General features: G+C 34.4%; 2 protein-coding genes across 2 annotated transcripts; one reads left to right on the top strand and one right to left on the bottom strand.

The window, feature by feature from the left end:
* The first annotated feature begins 5,224 nt into the window (after positions 1-5,224).
* On the top strand, positions 5,225-10,026 carry GSTT1 (glutathione S-transferase THETA 1). The gene is made up of 7 exons (XM_059588772.2): positions 5,225-5,487; positions 5,603-5,676; positions 5,951-6,011; positions 7,161-7,214; positions 7,716-7,795; positions 8,660-8,865; positions 9,670-10,026. Exons 1-7 carry the CDS (start codon positions 5,423-5,425, stop codon positions 9,880-9,882), a joined length of 753 nt encoding a protein of 250 aa, XP_059444755.1. The 5' UTR covers positions 5,225-5,422; the 3' UTR covers positions 9,883-10,026.
* Positions 10,027-12,620: 2,594 nt separating this feature from the next.
* Positions 12,621-18,864, bottom strand: LOC132175958 (putative copper-transporting ATPase HMA5). Its single transcript, XM_059588059.2, has 6 exons — positions 18,555-18,864; positions 15,407-16,807; positions 15,043-15,297; positions 14,483-14,605; positions 13,646-14,125; positions 12,621-13,225 (listed from the first exon to the last, which is right to left on the bottom strand). Exons 1-6 carry the CDS (start codon positions 18,849-18,851, stop codon positions 12,809-12,811), a joined length of 2,973 nt encoding a protein of 990 aa, XP_059444042.2. The 5' UTR covers positions 18,852-18,864; the 3' UTR covers positions 12,621-12,808.
* Between the last annotated feature and the right edge of the window lie 1,006 nt (positions 18,865-19,870).

Here is a 19,870-nt window from a genome sequence, read left to right as displayed (position 1 = left end):
AGGGGTGGTTGGAACCACCCCATCTTTCCCCTCATATATATATATATATATATATAATATTTTGCTTTAAAAAAAAAAAAATAAATAAATTCAGATGAAAAAGTCAATTTTTTTTGCCACCTGTCAGTTGGCACTGTAGCTGGAACCACCCCGGCCCTGGCTGGGGGCAAACATAGCCCTAGTATTCTCCCAACTGTGATGTAACTTTTAAACTTACCGTTGAATTTGAGATGACTTTTAATCTATTGGTGATTTTAAAAATCACATCACAGTTGGGAGAACACTAAAAGAACACCAAGCATTTCCCATATTATATTTCTTAATATCTAAAAATAATACATATGAATATAATAAAATTTGAGCAGTTTAATTTGAAAACAATGGCTAAGATTTGAGAAAAAAAATATATATATATATTGTAGAATATAATAGAAGTTTTTTAGAGGATTATCATCTATCTAATAATGATTAATATAAATATAAACACCAAACTGATTAATCTTAAAAGGGGTAGATTAATGATGTAGTAATTAAACAAGTAATGTGTAATATTTTTACAAAAACTTTTTGTTAATTGCGTAAGGTGTAGGTTTTCAAGAGGTAGTTCAATCGGCTAGGACCACGCCTAATGAAGCGATGATCACTAGTTTAAATCCCCCTCCCCCTCTTGTGTGGACATGTCAAAAAAAAAAAAATTGCGTAAGGTGTAGGATGGAGGATTGTGCCAAGTTGTAGGTGATCATTCTCTTTCTACGAATAGAATTCTAACCAACGTTTTAATGTGCTTTTAGAGCTGTGATAGAAACAAATTCCCAACCAGGCGCGTTTAACACGACTCCACAACAATTAAATTGATTTTTTTTTTATCAGATTTATGTTTGGTTTTTGTCAACGTAAATTGATTTTTGAAAAATATTTTTCGTTTAACCAAAAATTCTTATTTAATTTATGTAAAATGATTTCTACTTTTTAAAATTGTAAACTATTTTTTGAGTTTGAATATCTCATTCTCAAAATCAACGAATTCAACTAGGAAGTCGTTGGAACCCCACCAAAACCTGATTGGGGCATCGTTGAGACTCAAACGGAACCTGACCGAGACTCCAATAGGACCCATTGTGACCCGGCCGGGACACCGTTAGGACCCGACCAGGCCACTGCGAGACTTCATTGGGCCACCACCAAGACCTCATTGGGACACCACCAAGACCTAGACGAAACCTCGTCGAGACCCCCTGAAAACCAATCGAGACATTGCCAAGACCTAGATGAAACCTGACCAAGACACCACCTGCCGAGACCGAAAAGCACTTTTCAAAACCACATTCCAAACACCATTTCATAGGAGGTTGACGCCATTCTTTGAGTTCCTGACTGAATTGCATAATCAGCCCATCATGTCACTCACATTTAAATTTTAGAATAGTAAAAACAAATTCTCTAACTACTAATATAAAACAATATATACTTATTTGGTATTTATTAATTTACTTTTTTGTTTTATTTCTCTAGACATCCTTGATTTTGTTTATGGTCCCAAACCTCTCTTTCAGCATAATGCATTTGACTTGACCGTGGAATAATTAGGTTTTTATCCACCTTTCTGTCTTCCACCTAATTCTATCTATCAGCAATATTGATACAAACAACAAAGCAAGCAATATAAAACAATAAGATTAATGTGAAAAAAAAAAAAAAAATTAATATTTTAATATATTTTTTCACCGGTAAATATATACAATATTTTAATTGAGAATGAGTTTATTACTGTGGTTAAAACTTCATTCGGGATTTTTTAATTTCAAGTGAAATAGAGAATAATTATTTTATAACCAATAAACTTTTTCTTTTTCATCTAATGTATATATTATTATATATACATAAATTAGCTACAAATTGATTTTCAGCAAGCAGCTACAAATCAACCTAATAGATTTTTTTTTTTTTTTTTTTGAAAGTCTAATAAATTATGAAATGTCTCTAAAGCTTATAAAAAAACACATGAGTAATGTTAGGGACCATTTTTTTATTTTATTTTTTATCCTCCTAAAATGATGTGACTTTCAAAATTACCATTGGATCAAAATTTAAGTATGATTCATCTAAAATTTAATTGTGATTTTAAAAACTACATCAGCTTTAAAAGGATAAAAATAAAAATAAAAATATGGTCTCTAGCATTACTCAAAACATAGGTAGTGTTTGCCAATGGCCTGGGCTGGTACTATACCAGGCCCTTCCTCAATCCCAAAAAAAAAAAATCCTTTCACCTCAAAATTAATTTCAATATTCATATTTTTTATACCACATCAATCATTTTTTTTTTAATTATTCAGATAAAAAAATCACTACAAAACAAATTTTTTATACTTTTTCATATAAAATATATTTTTTCACAAAACATTTTCACTGAAACCAATCAAACACATATTCTTAAAAAAATGTTACAGTACCGATACTAATACCAACCCAGGCTATCGACAAACACGGCTATATAGTACAAATAACAAATTAATTTGTAATTAATTTTTGTCCGTAAAATGTCCATCCTCTCCTTTGACTGATGGTTGAATACAAGCATTAATGGGGGCTTTTATTGCCTTATTATTATTTTATTTTATTTTATTTTTTTGTTTCTGAGCTTTTGCCAGTGCCTTACGTTCAGTGAATTATAGGGATCATGGAGTCGCCTCGTGGTCACTAACTCGGAACCGTACGTGACATCAATAAGAAACCGTACGTGACATCAAATTTTTTTAAATTGTTTCTAATAATTTTAAATTTTTTTTTTTTTTTAATGAAAGGTTTTGAAGTAGAATTTTTGTCTGTTTATGAACGGAAGTTGGAGGAAGGTACATTTTCTGTTATTATCTGTAAATAATATACCATTTACGATATAAATTGAAACTTGAATTTAAAAGAATAATGTTATTAAACCACATAGACAAAAATGTATTTAACCCTCTTCTTACAAACAAATGTAGTGGGGCTCAATCACTCCAAAGCCATTTGGGATGATTTACGTCATTCTTAAATATTGGTTTTGAAAATAGTAGGCAACTCTAATGGCTATAGGCAAAGGCGGATACACACAGGGGCAGGCGGCCCTAATATATATATATTTTTTAATTATATATTTTTATGCCCAAATTTTCTACTAACTCCTATAAAATAAACCCAAATTTTATATTTTTGACACTTTAAGCCCCTATAAAACTCAGTCCAGCCCAAATTTTAATCCAAAAATCAGAGTAAACTTAAGGAATACAACTTTTTTCAAACCAGGCTACCACAATTTTGTTATTTTTTTTTTTTTGGTGTTTGTTTATTGTTGTTAGCTGCTACTATGTCGTGATTCTGTTCTGTAAAGCCTATGATGAAAGTTTTCCTGTCTGAGCAGTGAATCGTCTTCCGCAGGCCGCAACTTCATTATATTTTATTATTTTATTTATGCCCCTATTAAGATAAATTCCTGAATTAGCCACTAGCTATAAGGAAGGTTCCACTACCACCACAACCAACCGATGGGAGTGAATAAGGTGGTTGAATCACCCCTAAGCTATGATATGGTTTTTCTCGCTATGGGTCGGGGTGGTCAATTATCCCTATATTCAATTAAAAAGAATGGTGGAATCATCTAACTTTTGCAAATGGTTGAACCAACTCCAAAAGGCACTTGGGCCTTAGAGGTGGTTGGCCACCTCCTTTACCCTCTAGGGAGGCTACCCAAACCAATTTTTTTTTTTTGTGGTAAAATACAAATTTGATCCTTTTGATTTAGTACTTTATAAGAAAGCTCTTGTTTGTTTGCCAACTTTTTCTTTCTATCTTTTTTTTCTTTCCTACTCAAAAAAGTTAACCAACTTTTCTAATAAAAAACTTAAAATCTTTAAACTTTACTTCACATCAAAACATTTTTTCAACCAAAACACTTCTTAAAAAATGTTATCGATAATTCGATTCATTTTTAGTTAAGCCTTACTCTAGGGTCCTCGACTTTTTTAAAGAAACAAATTTTGTCTTCTTATTTTTTAACGATTATCAAAATGGTCATTCAGTCTATTTATTGTTTAAAAAAAAAAATTAAGAAATTTTGCTACATGTATAAAATATCATGTAATACCTATAAAACATTGCAATATTCATATTTTTATCAGGTTAGCATATCACTTTCAAACAAAAGAAAAATGAAGAAGAAGGTGACTATAAAGAAACGAGAAATAATAAAATTAATTCTTTTTTAACAATCTCAAGAATAAATTTATGAATTCACCATTGAATTTGTATGATGTCTACATAAGTTTACAAATTTAATAGTTAATCTATTAAATTTGTAAATAAAAATGATCATGCATCGAAAATCACCTATATATATGTGGGTGATGGTGGATTATATATTTACTTAATCTTTTTGTTGTCTTCATTTTTCTCTTTCTTAACTTAAACTTGTGTGGCATAGGGACATGTCCACATAATTTTTCCATTTATTTTAAATAATATTGACGTGATTGAATGATGTGACATATAAGACACGTGGTACACGCTGATAAGCCTTGACGTGACAAGTTGTTAAGTTTTTGGACGAAATATGAAGATATAGACTACTTAAGAGCTTGTTTGAGATTGCGTTTGAGAAATACAGCTTTTGAATCAAAAAAACGCTTTTGGGCAAAAGTTTCATTTTTAAACTTTTGCCAAAAGTGCGTTTAGACCATTTTTAGGCTTTTTGGACACTTAAAAGCGCTTTTAATTTTTTTTTGCTAAACAAGTACTTTTTCATCAAACGGACTTTTTGAGTGTTAAAACACTTTTAAGCTCTTCAAACGCAATCTCAAACAAGTTCTAAAAAGGTGAACAAGACAACCACAAGACAAGTATCACTTCACTTGGTGTTTAAAATCCAGATAATTATTATTATTATTATTATTATTATTATTATTTTGACATGTCCATGTATGGATGAAAAGGGGATTTAAACCTAATTTTTAAGGTATTTTATTATGTAAAATTGCTTAACTCTCAATAATTATTTTTCAATTAAATAATTGGGGATTTATTAAGACCAAAATATATTATTTTTATAAATTCAACATTTACCATCTCAGTAATTACCATGTTTTATGATAACATGTTAACTAAATTAACTCCCCCAACACCAAAGCCCCCCGCCCCCCAAAAAAAAAGAACACTTTTAAGAACCAAACCAACTGCACGGGTCGGAACTGTATACAATCTGCGCCGTCCATCCACTTGATCTTACCCAAAAGGGCGAAGAAACGGTCATCTCCGTCCACAGCTCAGTTGAAAGCTCGAAAGCCCATATAAAACGAAGAAACGTTGTTTACACTGTTAATCACAACAGGGAGAGAGATAAAGAGAAAGATAATTAAGGGAAAAGAAGCAACAAAAAAAAAAAAAAAAAATGAAGCTGAAAGTATACGCGGACCGGCTGTCACAGCCATCTCGTGCAGTTATTATCTTCTGCAAGTAATTTCATTCATTTCTTGATCATCATCTTTCGGTGTTCTCTTCAATTTCTGGGATAGTTCTATCATTATCTACTGTAATTGGAATCTGGGTTTTTGTTTTTCGGTGCTATCAGGGTTAATGGCATAGACTTTGAAGAAATCAGAGTGGACCTGTCCAAACGCCAGCAACTGGCTTCTGAGTTCAAAGGTATATATTGAAAAATAATTTCCTAATTTATGTTGAAAATAATTTCTTAGGTGAGTGGTCACTCATATCTTCATTTGAAAGAAGTAGATGACCATAGAAAAAGTTGCAGAGTAGTGGGGGCTAGCTAGAATTTTTTTTGACTGAAAACATCAATAACACAGTTGACGTGCTGTTGAGTGAACATCAATAACACAGTTGTTACAGCTAAATGTGCTATTAGGGGTTGATTCTTAATATTGAACTAATTTTTTTTTCCCATTTGATGTATTTTCAGAAATAAACCCTTTTCAGAAAGTTCCAGCTATTGTTGATGGAAGATTTAAGCTGTTTGAGAGGTAATCAAAGGTTTTTTGGCTCCCTGCTTCATCATAATTTGGTAGGGCTAAGTTGATTTCTTGAAATAAGTTTCTGTCTTGAGGAATTGGGAATTAATTATGGGGAGGAATTTTGAAAGAGGTGGTAACAGAAGCATTCTGGTCATTTCCTTTTTATTTAGATATTCTGTTCTTGTGGAGACAAGAAGGTTTATATTGGCTTTGCAATCCACCAATTCGTAGATATGTTTTCTTGATAGCAGGGACTAGGTTCTTATATTTCTCCCTCGTCTGAGTTCTTCTCTAGGATATTACTTTCATAGCTGGATGGATATCTTTCCATATCTATCTCTTATGGACTACATATTTCTACAATATCTTACATAAATTGTGTATACAAAAATTTTCACTACTAATATATGGTGAAAATTGCCATCTGAAATGGTCATGATTGTTATCATCAATAATGCTAGTCACCTTTCTAATTTGCTTTATTTTATTCTAGTCAGTTCTGGGGTACATGCATTATGGCTTTTTAATGGTCATACTTTAAACTAAAGTTTAATTTTGCATTTGTTGTTGTCCTACATTTGATTTATAGTCTTTTATTTTATTTATTTTTCTAGTGTAGTTAATAAATTGAAGGGTTAATACCATTTTGGTACCTGTGATTTGCAAGTTTTTCAAACAGCTACCAGGTTTTGAAAAGTTACAATTATGCTACCTGGGTTTGACAAAATTTTATTTTCATCACCTCGGTTAATGTTCCGTCAAAAAAAGTTAACGGTTCCTTGGCCACCTGTAGACATGGCCACGTCACTGCCTATAAAATCACACCATGTCTGCATCTAATTTAATGAGAATTGTCATATAAGAATGTTATTTAACCCTAAATTAAAATCTGCTTCATATATGCAGTTGATTTATGAATGTCTACTTATGGTTGATTATTCTGCTTTGGGCATGTGATGCTTATCATCTTTTGTGTTGTTTTACTTGTCTAATCTCCACAATGGTAGACTAGAAGAACTGCTTCTTGCAATGCAATCTGACCATATGCCTGCTTCAAAAACTCATTGACCACTTTAGGGTTTCATTTAATTATTTCTCATTTTATCCATTCATCTGTCTAATTAAATCCTTCAACCCCACCCCCCCTATTCTCTGCAGTCATGCGATTCTTATCTATCTTGCTTGTTCATTTCCTGGAGTTGCAGATCATTGGTAAGTACAGTTGCTCCCTTTTGAAGTTATTTTCCTGATTATACGTTATGAACATTGAAAATGTGGGATAGACCTGATTTAGACAAAGGATGATGCAAGTTTTGGGTGTGTGCCTGGATATGGGTTGTGTGTTGGTCTCATTCACCCTTCACTCTTATCCAACACAACTGAGGAACAGAAGCCTTGTTCGCGAGGAGTTCCTTGACTACCTGTGCTATGTTTTCTTCCTTAAATCTAGATTCACAGTCTAAATGCAAATTTCACCTTAGGATGTAAAGGAAGAAAACTGAACTACTTCAATTGGATGCGTGGATTTGACACCTTGGCACTCACACATGTGCACTGGTGTGTATATATTTTAGATTAAAATGTCGTTCAAACCTATGTGCTTCCAGTTGCAAAAATGTGATTATATCTCAGTGGCTTGTTGTGTTCTATATTTAGTTTCGATACATACATTCTGCTGCCAGTTTCAACTTCTTTTTCTGTCCATACTGTCAGGTATCCAGCTGATGTTTCTAGGAAAGCTAAAATTCATTCAGTGTTGGATTGGCATCACTCTAATCTACGCCAGGGTGCAGGTGCTTCATGCTCAACTCGAAAAAATGTTCATAGTTTTTAAGTAACATCAAATATAACCTTGCTTCTTGTTGGTCATATTTGCTATGAACAATCAAATTTTCTTTGTCACATAGAATATAATAGGGAAGTCACAGATGACTTAAGGTTGATATTTGAATTCTTCCAATAACGTACGTGAAGTGACTTCAATGTAACTTTTGTGGTACCTTGGTATCTAGTGATGTATGTGTCTAACACACACACGATACATGTTTTGTCAAGTGCCACATGTATCGATGTGATAACCTTAATATAATAATCTTTAGTATCAGAGAAAATTATTTTTTTTTACATTAAAGATAGGCTTGGTATTCATACTTGATTCTTGCACGCCAACTATCACATAGCCAATTAAAACCCCCTTTCAAAATGATCGCCTTTGGATAGGGAGAAGGTGAAGTGGGAGAATGATTTGCATTTGAGCACATCCATTTGTTGTAGGTACTTTAGACCATACCTTTGGTAATGTTAATAGTTTAAGCCATAAATCTAAACCAGGATTTCCATTTTATTGTCAGTAGTGTCCATAATCAGTTATCTCCTTCCCTCTCTGAAGCTATAGATGCCGCCATAATAGAACATGTTAATCAGGCTGTTTTTTGGGATGGCAAATCTTCTAACATGCGCATTTGTTTTCACCTATCAGCTTTTTTTTTTTTTTTGTCAGACATTAATCAGCATTGAACATCAGATATTATTTATAATTCTATTTTTTTCCTTATTGTGGTTAACATATACACACATGTTTGATATTTCAATGCACTTTATCAAGTTTTCTCTTTTCTGATGGGCTATAGCTTTTTACTTGACTATTATCATTTCAGCCGGATTGATTCTCAATGGCGTACTAGCACCTGTATTTGGCCTTCCCCTGGACCCACAAGCAGCTTCTAAAAGTGAGAAACTTGTATCCTTGTCTCTGTCAAAAATAGAGTCCATCTGGCTAAAGGGGAATGGGCGCTTCCTGCTGGGTGGCTTTCAACCATCCATTGCTGATCTCAGCCTGGTTTGTGAGATCCTGCAACTAGAGGTATATAGATGTGACTCAATGCTTTGTTGTTGTTGTTACTGGTTTTTGAATTGGCAATATATACGGAGAGAAATATTGTGGGAGAAAGGTGGATGGGAAGTCGTTCTTTAGTTTGTATACAAAAACAAAGAGATCCCAAAAATATAAGAATAAAAAAGTATTGAAGAAATAAAATATTGCAATGAATTTCCTTTTGGCTAACACTACATTTGCTAATCAAGGGAATAAAATCTATGTACACATGAAAAATTATCATATGCAAGCATTTTTATGCTACTTTTTAATGAAAGTTTGGCCTAATTACAATAAAAGATTATGTGATTGTCCTTATACCTTTAATTTAGTGTGACTGAAAATATGAATGTCGCTCTCTTTTTCTCCATTTTTTTTTTTTAATAAGAAAAAAATTTTATTTTATGCCTTAAAAAATGGCAAACATGTAAAAGATAATATTGCTTGCATTTTTGGAATATTTTTAATTTGAGCTAAAAGCAAATTTTGTTCTTTATTTCAATTAATTCCTTTGTGGTGGCATGGAAATTGTTTTTTATTGATATCACTGGATGGAAAAATATAGACGTTAAACAAGAAACTGATTATTCTAAGGAGATTACTGGGAGGGGAAATGTAAGTTAGTTTCCTTCTTAAGAAAAAAATACAGCCGAATATGTTGGGAGTGCTTATATATGGTTGTGCAGATGGAATTATTCTTGCCCTAGTCTATGTGTAGCTAGAAGTTTATTACAAATGAAAAGTTATCTAGTATGCATTATCGGTCTCATTGTTATTACTCGTTGAATTTAGCTTTTGGATGAGAAGGATCGCAGTCGTATACTAGGCCCTCACAAGAAAGTTCAGCAGTGGATCGAGGATACAAGAAATGCAACAAGACCTCATTTTGATGAAGTACATGATATCCTCTACAAAGCCAAAGCGAAATTCCAATCGCAGCGGTCAGTTGCGGCAAACGGTGAAAGAGAGTCTAGCATAAAAAAGGTGTTGCCTTCAAAGATGTGAAAAACATACTGCTGTTTCATCGAGCATTGTAAATGTCACTGTTTACAAGTTGAGCTTTGTTGCTAGATTGTGTAATAAAACTCTTCAGATTTGTCATGAGGCGGGTAGGTTTCGAATGAAATAAATGTGAGATTGATTCTAGCATTTCCAAATTGTTTAGATTTATATTTAGTTTCTCATGTACGTTGAACCATTTCATGTTGTGTCCACGTTAATGTTTTTGAAGTGAGTGTTGCCAAGAGTTCTACAGTTTTTACTACAAGTTTCTTACAAATTGACGTGGCAATCTGAGGAGGTAGGCTTGTTCATGGATATGGGTTTGTAGATGAAATTTAGTCAGTGGATAGTTAGTCATAAGTCAGACTTGAGGAGGGAGAGGGCGGTCGAGATTTTTCTTAAGAGTTGACAGGAGCCATATGATGTGGAGAACGGCAATGACAGAGACGGCAATGGCGGAGAACTTGATGCGAGAGCTTGGTAAAGGCGAGAGAGGAGGGACGGACATGGCGGCTGGTTGGTTCATTTGCTTGGAAGTCTCGGTGGCCTGGTGAACCATGATGGCCTGGCCATAGAGGACAATGGCTTGGGGGCAAAGCTTGAAAGTCCTTTCTCTAATTTGCTGTATTGAAAGTCCTTTCTCTTTGCTGTCCTTTTATTTATTTCTCTCACTTTTTGACCAGTTGATTCCACGTATGCAGTGGTGTTTTTAAAAACAATTCTTTCATTTCTTTTTCTTGTTTTTGTCCTTTTGTCTCTTGTGTTCCCACTTTCGGGTTGGTTTCCCGATACTTTATATTTCAAATGGAGTGTCGTGCTACCTTTTAAATGATTAACTTTGTTATAAACATCCAGATAGTTTATAGTTTATTGGAATTATTTATGTGTTGTCTGTTTAGTTGTTTCGGTTTCACTTTTTTTATTAGCACTGTCTTTTATGTTTGGGTTTCTTGTTGAGGCGCCCACCTCTTGATTTGGTGTTATAAACAATACTTTGCCTTATAAATCTCCCATTATATTTCTTAAGGGCCCAAAACAAACGAAGTGATCTCTATAAAACACAATCTTGTTGTCTTCTTCATACTCCCTATTTGTGTAAAAAAATAGATATTCATCTTTCGGAAGAGTTTCTTCCAAAGCTTTATCCTGAAAAGAAAACCTGAATCCAATACTCAACGTTTCACGAAATAATTTGAATAATAGGAAAGAAGTTTAATTATGTAAGGTTTCAGCTCAAAGTGTGCTGCAGTAGTTGCAGGCAACACTATGCAAGATGGAAGGATTGGTGGTGATGGGTGAGAACAACTCTCTCAGAGTCTTGGTATCCTCAACAAGACGATGTGTGTGATCACACTCCCACGCACATTCCATCTAATGGAGGTTGTGGATCAAGTCTTTGGTCTTTCAATCTGTGTGTGGGTATTGGAAAAAACGACATGGATGGAGCTAATTTTAAGCATCGTCCTTTCCTTGCATCCTTTGTTAGCTTCTAGATAAACTTCTTTCTTGGTTATTTATTTGTTTCTTTTTTCACCATTAATCAGGCATTTGATGTGTGTGTGTGGTTGGCAAAGAAGATGGTCCTAACTATATTAACACAAGGCTCTTTAGCGATACTGAACTTAGAGAATTTGGTTCTTGTATTTACGTAGTGACATATTGTTGTGCAAGGCAACAAGATGCCTATATACCATGGCCTTGAATATTGTATTTGTATTCTAAACCAAATAATCGATTTATAGGTCTCGATGGAATGGTGAAAGAAAGCTATTACCCAGTGTCTCTACTGGCCTAACTAAGGGTACTACAACTTTTACTACAAGTTCCTTACTAATTCAGGCTGAGACAAAAGATCATCGAGTCTTATAATTTTATTTAGATTTTATTAGTTTGTTGGATTACTAGTATTTAGTTTTATGTTTTATTTAATTTTTAAGAGTATTTTTTTTTTTTTTAAAAAAAAAAAAATTCAATAATGGGTTTCGTCCAAAGTCAATCAAATTAGGGTTAGTTTGCTTGCAATTTCAAAATGTGCGATCTAAAAATAGTAATTTTAAAATATACGATTTGAAAACGTAATTTTTAAAAACGTAGTTAAGCGTTTGGTAAAATCGTAGTTTAATCTATAAAATAGTTCATTTAAAAAAAAAAAGCCCTTTGCTGCGATTTAAAAACTCTATTATTATTTTTTTTTCCAATTTTTTTTAAAAATACATTCCTAAATAATACAGTTTCTGCGATTTGGTTTAAAATCGCACTTAGTCTTTGAAATCGTACTTTTGATCTCCAAAATCACAATACTAAACGCACCCTTAGTTGGTAAGTCTATTTTGGTGTCCTTCTGTACTTTGATGGGTACGGAGTTGATGAATAAACAAATTTTGTTCTTTTGAGGTGCGGCTCCTCTTGCTCTTCTCTCTTCTTCCTCTCGCCTCCCTCTCACTTTCTTTCTCTTCTCTCTTTCTAGCTTCCTCTTCTCTTATGTTTTCTTTTCTCCCTCCCTTGTTATTCTTCTCCAAATTCCTTTTCTTCTACATTAGATAGCTATTCAATTCTATTCCGCATGCTACACATACCTTATATCTAACTAGTAATATTTATACAATGCCGTCAATGTGAGTAATTATCACAGGAAAAAAAAAAAGATTATTTGGACTAAATCATTCATTAAAAAAACACAAAAGTGGAATACCAATCATGAACAAGCCGTTCATCTATTGCTTTTCTGATTTTCTTGGTGGCTTCATTAATCTTCACTGCATGACCAAGCTGTTCATCCATTGATCATTTCTCACTATACTTTATGTACATGGAATCCCAACCAGCCAATTACACTATTTACAATTTTTTCATCAATCCAGTACACTGCTAAATTGATTCCTAGAAAAATATAGAAGAAAAAAAAAAGGACATAAACCAGGATTATTGATTACTCGATCCTTATTCCATGTATCTCAAGGTTATCCAGCTTCCGGGGCCTCCTGTAGTTCTTCAACAAGAGGGAGCTGCAAACAACACTGACAGAAGAGGCTGCCATTGCAGCTCCAGCAATCCATGGAGGTAAACGGAAACCGGTTAACGGGAAAAGGACTCCGGCGGCAACTGGGATGCCAAGTAGATTGTACCCTAAAGCCCAGAAGTAGTTTAAGCGTATACGTGAGAAGGTTTTCCTGGAAAGATCAATGGCTGTTATCACATCCTCCAAGTTGTTCTTCATTAGAACAATGTCAGCTGCCTCAATAGCAATGTCTGTGCCAGCACCAATTGCCATTCCAACATCTGCTGCCACAAGTGCTGGTGAGTCGTTTATGCCATCTCCTACCATTGCCACTATGTAGCCTGAAGCCTGTGAAAGAAAAAATTCAACTTACATGATTTAAGCAACAAAAAGATATTCATGGAGGAAGAGATATATATGGCCATTATCAAGTTCATTTTAAAGAAGACAAAACCTATATTTGGATGAGTCAACACTTGGAGAAATCCTAGGTTGGTCACCAGGATATCCAATTATGGCATGTTAATTTTGTGTTGGATTCGTGTGTCAAAAATTGTTAGCTTTTATGTTGCGTGTCAGGTTCGTAAGGCATTGATATAAAACTATATAGATCAACTTTAACCCGACTCATTTAACTGAATGTGTCAAATCTTTCAACTATAACTAACCTGCTAATTTCTTATTGAGTTCGCGGGTCGTGTAAAAAATTGTAAGCCCACAAGCTTAAATTTAGTGAAAAGTTTTCTTGAAGCTAAGTTCTTTACATACCTGAAGATCCCTCACTTTCTCTGCTTTATCCTCTGGTTTGGCTTCTGCAATAACAGTTTCAATTCCTACTTCCTTGGCAATAGAATTGGCAGTTCCCCAATTATCACCTGTCACCACTATGCTCCTAATTTTCATAGACTTGAGAATGGAAATGACTTCTTGAGCACCTGGTTTAAGTGGATCAGATATGGCTACAACTCCAGCCACTTCCCCATCTATAGATACTAGGATGCCAGTTTGAGCCATCCCTTCAGCTTGTGCAAGCATTTCTTCAGCTTCCAATGGAATGGCAATGCTCTGGTCCAACATCAAGCTTTTGTTGCCCACAATTATTTCCTTGTTTTCAACAATGGCTTTCACTCCATGGCCAGTGATGGAGATGAAGTCTCTTGCTTCTGGCCAGGCAGGGTTCTCTTTATCTTCCATGAATCCCTTGGCGTGCTCCACTATGGACTTGGCTAATGGGTGCTCACTGTTCACCTAATACAAAAATATAAATCAAGCAAACATCATCAATGCATGTGTTTGGTATTGCGATTTCGCATATTAAAAGTAAGATTAAATTGAGTCGTGTTTGTGAGTGAGTTTTTAAAAACCGACGATTTTAAAATGTAGAAAAATTGTAGATAAGGGAATGCGTTTTTTAAAAATACACAATTTTAAAGGTTAAACTGCAATTTTACCTGCGTTATTAAAATGTTTTCAAACTACACATTTTAAAATCGCATGTTTTCAAATTGTAAACTCAAATGGACTTATAATACCGTTCTTGCTACAAAGATAAGCTCTCTTAAAGAGCGAGTGTTCTGCAGAAAAACAGAAAAACAGAAAACGTACCTCGGTTGCAGCAAGAAGCACATAGAATTCTCTAAATGCCATATTTTTCAAAAGTTGTGTGTTCACTACCACTGGTTTCCCAGCCGTGAGAGTCCCTGTCTTGTCAAATATAATGCAGTTCACCTACAATATAAAACAGATACACATGAAGCAAAGCTAGGACTGTTTCCAAGTCAAGTAGTTGCAATACATAAAGCATAAAAAGAGAAGAAATTTACGAAACCTCCAAGCATTTGGGTTGGTAATGAAAGTGCAATTTGAAAATGAGAATTTAAAGACGCAGTTAAGCATCGCAATTTAGCCTTTAAAACTGGGAGTCTTTAAAAATACACCCCCTTGCCTACGATTTAAAAACACAAATTTTTCTACTTTTTCAAATTGTAATTTTTTATAAATGCACTTCCAAGCGATAAATATTTTGTGATTTAGTTTAAAATTGCACATTTGATATGCGAAATTGTGGTGCCAAATGCACTATAAGTAGTGTCGATGGAATCCCATTTTGGCCATTTTCATATAAAGCAGCAAACTGATCTTGAGATGAATTTCTTCTGCTATACCTTATGTGCACTTTCTAAAGCTTGGCCGCCTTTAATCAGTACACCTTGAGATGCACCAACTCCGGTACCAACCATGACAGCAGTTGGAGTTGCTAGGCCTAGAGCACAAGGGCAGGCTATGACCATGACAGAGATCCCAAACTGAAGTGCAAGCTCAAACCTGCTCATGGAAGATGGTATCCAGGATTTTGGGTAGCTATGCAACTTCCCAGCCAAAAACCAGGCAAACCAAGTTGAAAATGAAAGCATAATGACCTGCAAAACAAAGCTATTTCTTCTCAGGAAGGCCTCTACAAATTACAAAATAATAATTAGAAGAAAAACTTGAAATCTCCGTGTCAAACGCACTAAAAATAATACTTACCAGAGGCACAAAGTATTTGGAAATGCTGTCAGCAAACTTCTGCACAGGAGCTTTCGCCATCTGTGCAGATTCAACAAGTCGAACAATCTGTGAAAGAGCACTCTCTGATCCTACTCGTGTTGCTTGAATATACAACACTCCATTCTCATTCACAGTTCCTCCAATCACCATGTCTCCCTTCCTTTTTCCCACCGGCCGTGCTTCTCCTGTTATCATGCTCTCATTCACATGGCTTTCCCCCCACAGAACATAACCATCTGCAGCCACTTTTGCACCAGGGATGATTTTAATGGTGTCATTCTTTTGTATTAACCGGCTATCAATCTCTTGCTCACTCATCACATTTCCTTCATCATCCAGAGTTAACAATATTGCTGTTTCAGGTGTCAAGTCCATGAGCTTGGCAATGGCGTCTGATGTCTTTCTCTTAGCCAAAACCTCTAAATACTTCCCAAGCAGAATAAATGAAATAAGCATTGAGCTTGTCTCAAAGAAATCTGTGCCCTTGAAATCTTTAGAGTAAGCAGCCCTTGACAATGAGTAGACAGAGTAGAAGTAGGCTGCATTTGTTCCCAAGACAATCAACACATCCATATTTGCAGAACCATGGCGCAAAGATTTATAGGCTCCAGTGTAGAATCTCCTGCCTATAATGAACTGCACTGGAGTAGAAAGCTCCCACCTCAAAAGCATACCAACACTCAACATTTTGACTACTTTTATGTCTAACACATGGTTGATTCCAGGGATATACATCAGAACCATAGATGTTAAGAACACAGGAACTGTAAAAACCAAACTCCATAAAAAGAATCTGTAATATTGATCAACTTCCTCCTGTCTACGAGCTTCTCTTCCTCCTTTTCCTTTGGGATATAGCATTGCTTTAGAACTCCTAGTTGACTCAATAACACTGATGAAAATTCTGGGTCCTGTCATATCTGGAATGTAAGAAATGGAAACTTTGTTGAGTTCAGGATATATTACTATCTCTTGAACCCCTGGGAGTGATTGGAGAGACTTTTCAATCATTCCCACAGTATGATCATCAGTGTCTAAACCATCAACTTTGAGCTCTATCTTACTTATACTATCATCCCCTGTACTGATAAGTATGGCTTCAAATCCAGCATCTTCTATGGCTTGCAGTAGTTGATTATGTCTCACAGTCTTGGGATTATGATGTACTTCTGCTTCTTCTGTTGCTAAGGCCACTTGGGCCTTCTGCACTCCAGGAATTGCTTGGAGAGCTGATTCAATGGTGGAGGAGCAAGAAGTGCAGGTCATTCCATTTATGTGTATTTTGCATACTTGATCTGCAGTGGATCTCTCATTTATGTCAACATTGATCAATGTGGCTTGAAATCCAGCATGTTCAATAGTCTCACGTATCGTTTCCTCCTATAAAATGTTAAGACAATATACAGTTCAATTACCTTGAGCAATTCTATGCAATCCAAATTTTCCAGCTAAGTGTTGGCAAATTACTAGCTAAATTAATTAGTATCAGTATATAGTAATAACATAAGCCATACAAACTTAGCTATGTTTGTTAAACGTTTTGAACTTTTGAAAACTGGGTAGGATGGCTGCTGAACCGTTAGACGGTCACCCCTCTCTACCCCAACCCCTCTCTTCCGTTGGGGTAGTAGCCATGCGGTCACCTCTATTTATTTTGTCTTATTGGAAACAATAAATCAGTTCTATGTGCACTTTCTCAAAATATTCTTATAAGGAGTGAGAAGTTTTCTAAAAATTACGCTGTGTTTTATTTTTTGCAAAGTATTTTAAGTTTTATTTTATTTTATTTTTGAAAAGTTTGTTAAAGCTTTTCCTTCTGGGTGGTGTTTTCTATTTTTCAAAATAAAAATATTAACAAACAATTTAAAATACAAAAAACTTAAAGTTGTTTTTACTTTTATGTTATATCCAAACACTTTTTGAAATCAAAATAAAAAATACCTTTTTATAGAAGTGTGTTTTTATTTTTTTTAAAAACAAATAATTTGTGGATGTTCTTGCGGGAAAGGCTATGCTAGGGCGTGTGGTTGACGCCTTAGGAGTACCTATTGATGGAAGAGGGGCTCTAAGCGATCACGAGCGAAGATGTGTCGAAGTGAAAGCCCCTAAGATTATTGAACGTAAATCAGTGCACGAACTTACAGAACAAAATCATTCCTGAGCTCAACCCCACCCCCCTCAAAAAAAAAAAGTTACCCAAACTTTTTTTATTTTTTTATTTAATTTTTAAATTAGGATGCTTCTTTGAAAAAGTAAGAAATGATTTTATAATTAAAGCACATACCTTTGGCTTTGGGCCACCAAATTAAGTAAAATGGTATGTCTGATACAGAAAAAAAAGGAAAAAAGAAACAATGATGATGAAGGATCAAGTGAAGATTGGGGCTGATGCAGATGCTATGGCCTAAATAAATAGAACCCTATATCTACTTTTGTTAAAGTATTATTTGATTTATATGAATATTTCGTATAATGGGGAACATGATAATTAGTCTCTCAATCATCTTCTAGCACTCAAGAAAGGAAAAGCTCGTGCATAGGGAAAAGAGAAAGGGCAAATAATAGAGAGCACAAGAAGTAAGTATATCTTGAATTATTAAACAACTTGATTAGGACAAAACAAGTCTCGTATTTTAAGTTGTTTGTTAATATAAATAAAATACATAATGGCTCAAACATTTTGTACAAAAATACAGCCGAATAGATTCGAATGAATTATTGTTCAATAATGAAAAGAATATGAAACAAATAAATGAAATGAGTATGAATTTGAAACAAATTTCAAATTTTGGTAAACAAAAAGAAATGAGCATGAATTTTAAAAACGAAAACACAAAAATAGTTCAAACTTAAAGATAATATGAAAAATAAATGTATACTTCATTTTATGTGGGTTTAAATTTCAAAGACAATATGATAAATTAAATGGATAAATATTATTTTATCTTACATAAGTTTTTCTTGGAAAAGATTAAAAACAAACATTACACCAAATCAAAACAAAAAATGCAAATAGTTGTAATGACGGTGAAAATCAGTCATTATAAGCTTTTATTAATTCAAAAGCTGATTTTTAATACCAAAGCATCTCAATTATATAGCAAATATACGTATAATTCAAACTCACGTTGATAGAACTCGGGTAGTAAAGGACTCGGACTTTGTTATTTAGAAGATCAAGCACGGCCTCGCGTATCCCTGGAAGCCGCCTGAGTGCCTCCTCGATCGCTCCGATAGAGGGCGAGCATGTCATTCCTTCTACCGAGAAGACGGCCTTTGCCAGCTCCAACGACCTCCCCCCCGCCTTGTAATTTTCTTTGGTTGATATGCCTCTTGGCCGGCTCTTGGCCATTGAGTTCCCCCAACAACATCTACTGCAAATGTAACTCACCAACCCCAGAGACTTTGTAGCAGCCATGAGCATAAAAGCTCTTCAATATTCTAAAAAGCAGCAAAATAATGGATTTGCTCATGGCATAATTGCAGGCATTTTATACACCAAATTTGGTCCTACCATTACTTGAGATAAATGATTGTTAATACAAATATGTGTAAGATTTCCACTAAGCCACCATGGGAGATAATATAATAAAAGTGAATTAGTAACTGATGGCTTCCACTTCCCCCACAGTACAAGGCTACGAGGCTTTTCTGGGAAATCTAGTTGGGATCTCATCTGCATGCAAAGAAGAACAAGAATCATCGTCAAAAGATTTGTCTCATATATGTTGTCTTCAACCGTTCAAAAAAAGTGATTGATAAAGGTGGAAAGAAAGGTTGTCGGGGAGTTACGTGTCTTATTCAAACAATTGATATGGTTTTTTTTTGTTGGGTTTCTTTATCTTTCTTTACGCTTAGAGGTTGAAGTTATGGTGTTTGATACGGAAGCTCGCACAATTTATGACGTTTGAATGATCAGAGAAGCCATGAATGCTCTGCTCCAACAAATAGCAAGCTCGCTTCGTGAATGGTGATAGGAAATGCAAACACAGCTTGTTTCCACCAACGAGTTGTTGATATTCAAAGATTTGAGTAATCAAATATTCTTATGGTCTCTTTAGGATTGAGGTTTCAATAAATGCAATTTAAAAATTGTATTTTCGAAATTGTAAAGACGTTTAGTAAAATATGTTAAAAAGCATTTTTTATCAAATATTTGTTATGCGAAATTGTGAGTTTGGTTTAAAATTTGCGTTTTTTCAAATAAGCAGTTCTTACCTTACTTATAGAAATCGTAGATTTTTTTTTTTCTTTCTATTTTAACTTAAGCGTTTTTTTAAATCGCAGTGGCAAACACCTTACGTTTTGCGATATCTTTTAAAAACGTAAATTATTCTTGCGAAATTGCAATCGAAAATGCACCCTTAGCTCTACATCTTATATTTAGCCCACAAAAAAGATAGATAACGATAAAAATTATTTGATCAACTATTTTCATATAGT

The sequence above is a fragment of the Corylus avellana genome, chromosome 3 (genome assembly GCF_965113065.1).
Source record: "Corylus avellana chromosome 3, dhCorAvel1.hap1.2, whole genome shotgun sequence".
Classification (NCBI taxonomy): domain Eukaryota; kingdom Viridiplantae; phylum Streptophyta; class Magnoliopsida; order Fagales; family Betulaceae; genus Corylus; species Corylus avellana.
Note: the sequence above shows the minus strand (reverse complement) of the source record. Positions and strands in the feature narration are given on the sequence as shown.

Bases quoted from the DNA above. Each gene is read 5' to 3' on its own strand.
- GSTT1 (XM_059588772.2), top strand. From the start codon at position 5,423: ATGAAGCTGAAAGTATACGCGGACCGGCTGTCACAGCCATCTCGTGCA. The intron at 7,215-7,715 runs GTAAGTACAGTT...CCATACTGTCAG, and splicing joins CCTGGAGTTGCAGATCATTG to GTATCCAGCTGATGTTTCTA. The intron at 7,796-8,659 runs GTGCTTCATGCT...TTATCATTTCAG, and splicing joins TAATCTACGCCAGGGTGCAG to CCGGATTGATTCTCAATGGC.
- LOC132175958 (XM_059588059.2), bottom strand. From the start codon at position 18,851: ATGCTCATGGCTGCTACAAAGTCTCTGGGGTTGGTGAGTTACATTTGC. The intron at 16,808-18,554 runs GTGAGTTTGAAT...AACATTTTATAG, and splicing joins ACTACCCGAGTTCTATCAAC to GAGGAAACGATACGTGAGAC. The intron at 14,126-14,482 runs GTACGTTTTCTG...TTTTTGTATTAG, and splicing joins TGCTTCTTGCTGCAACCGAG to GTGAACAGTGAGCACCCATT.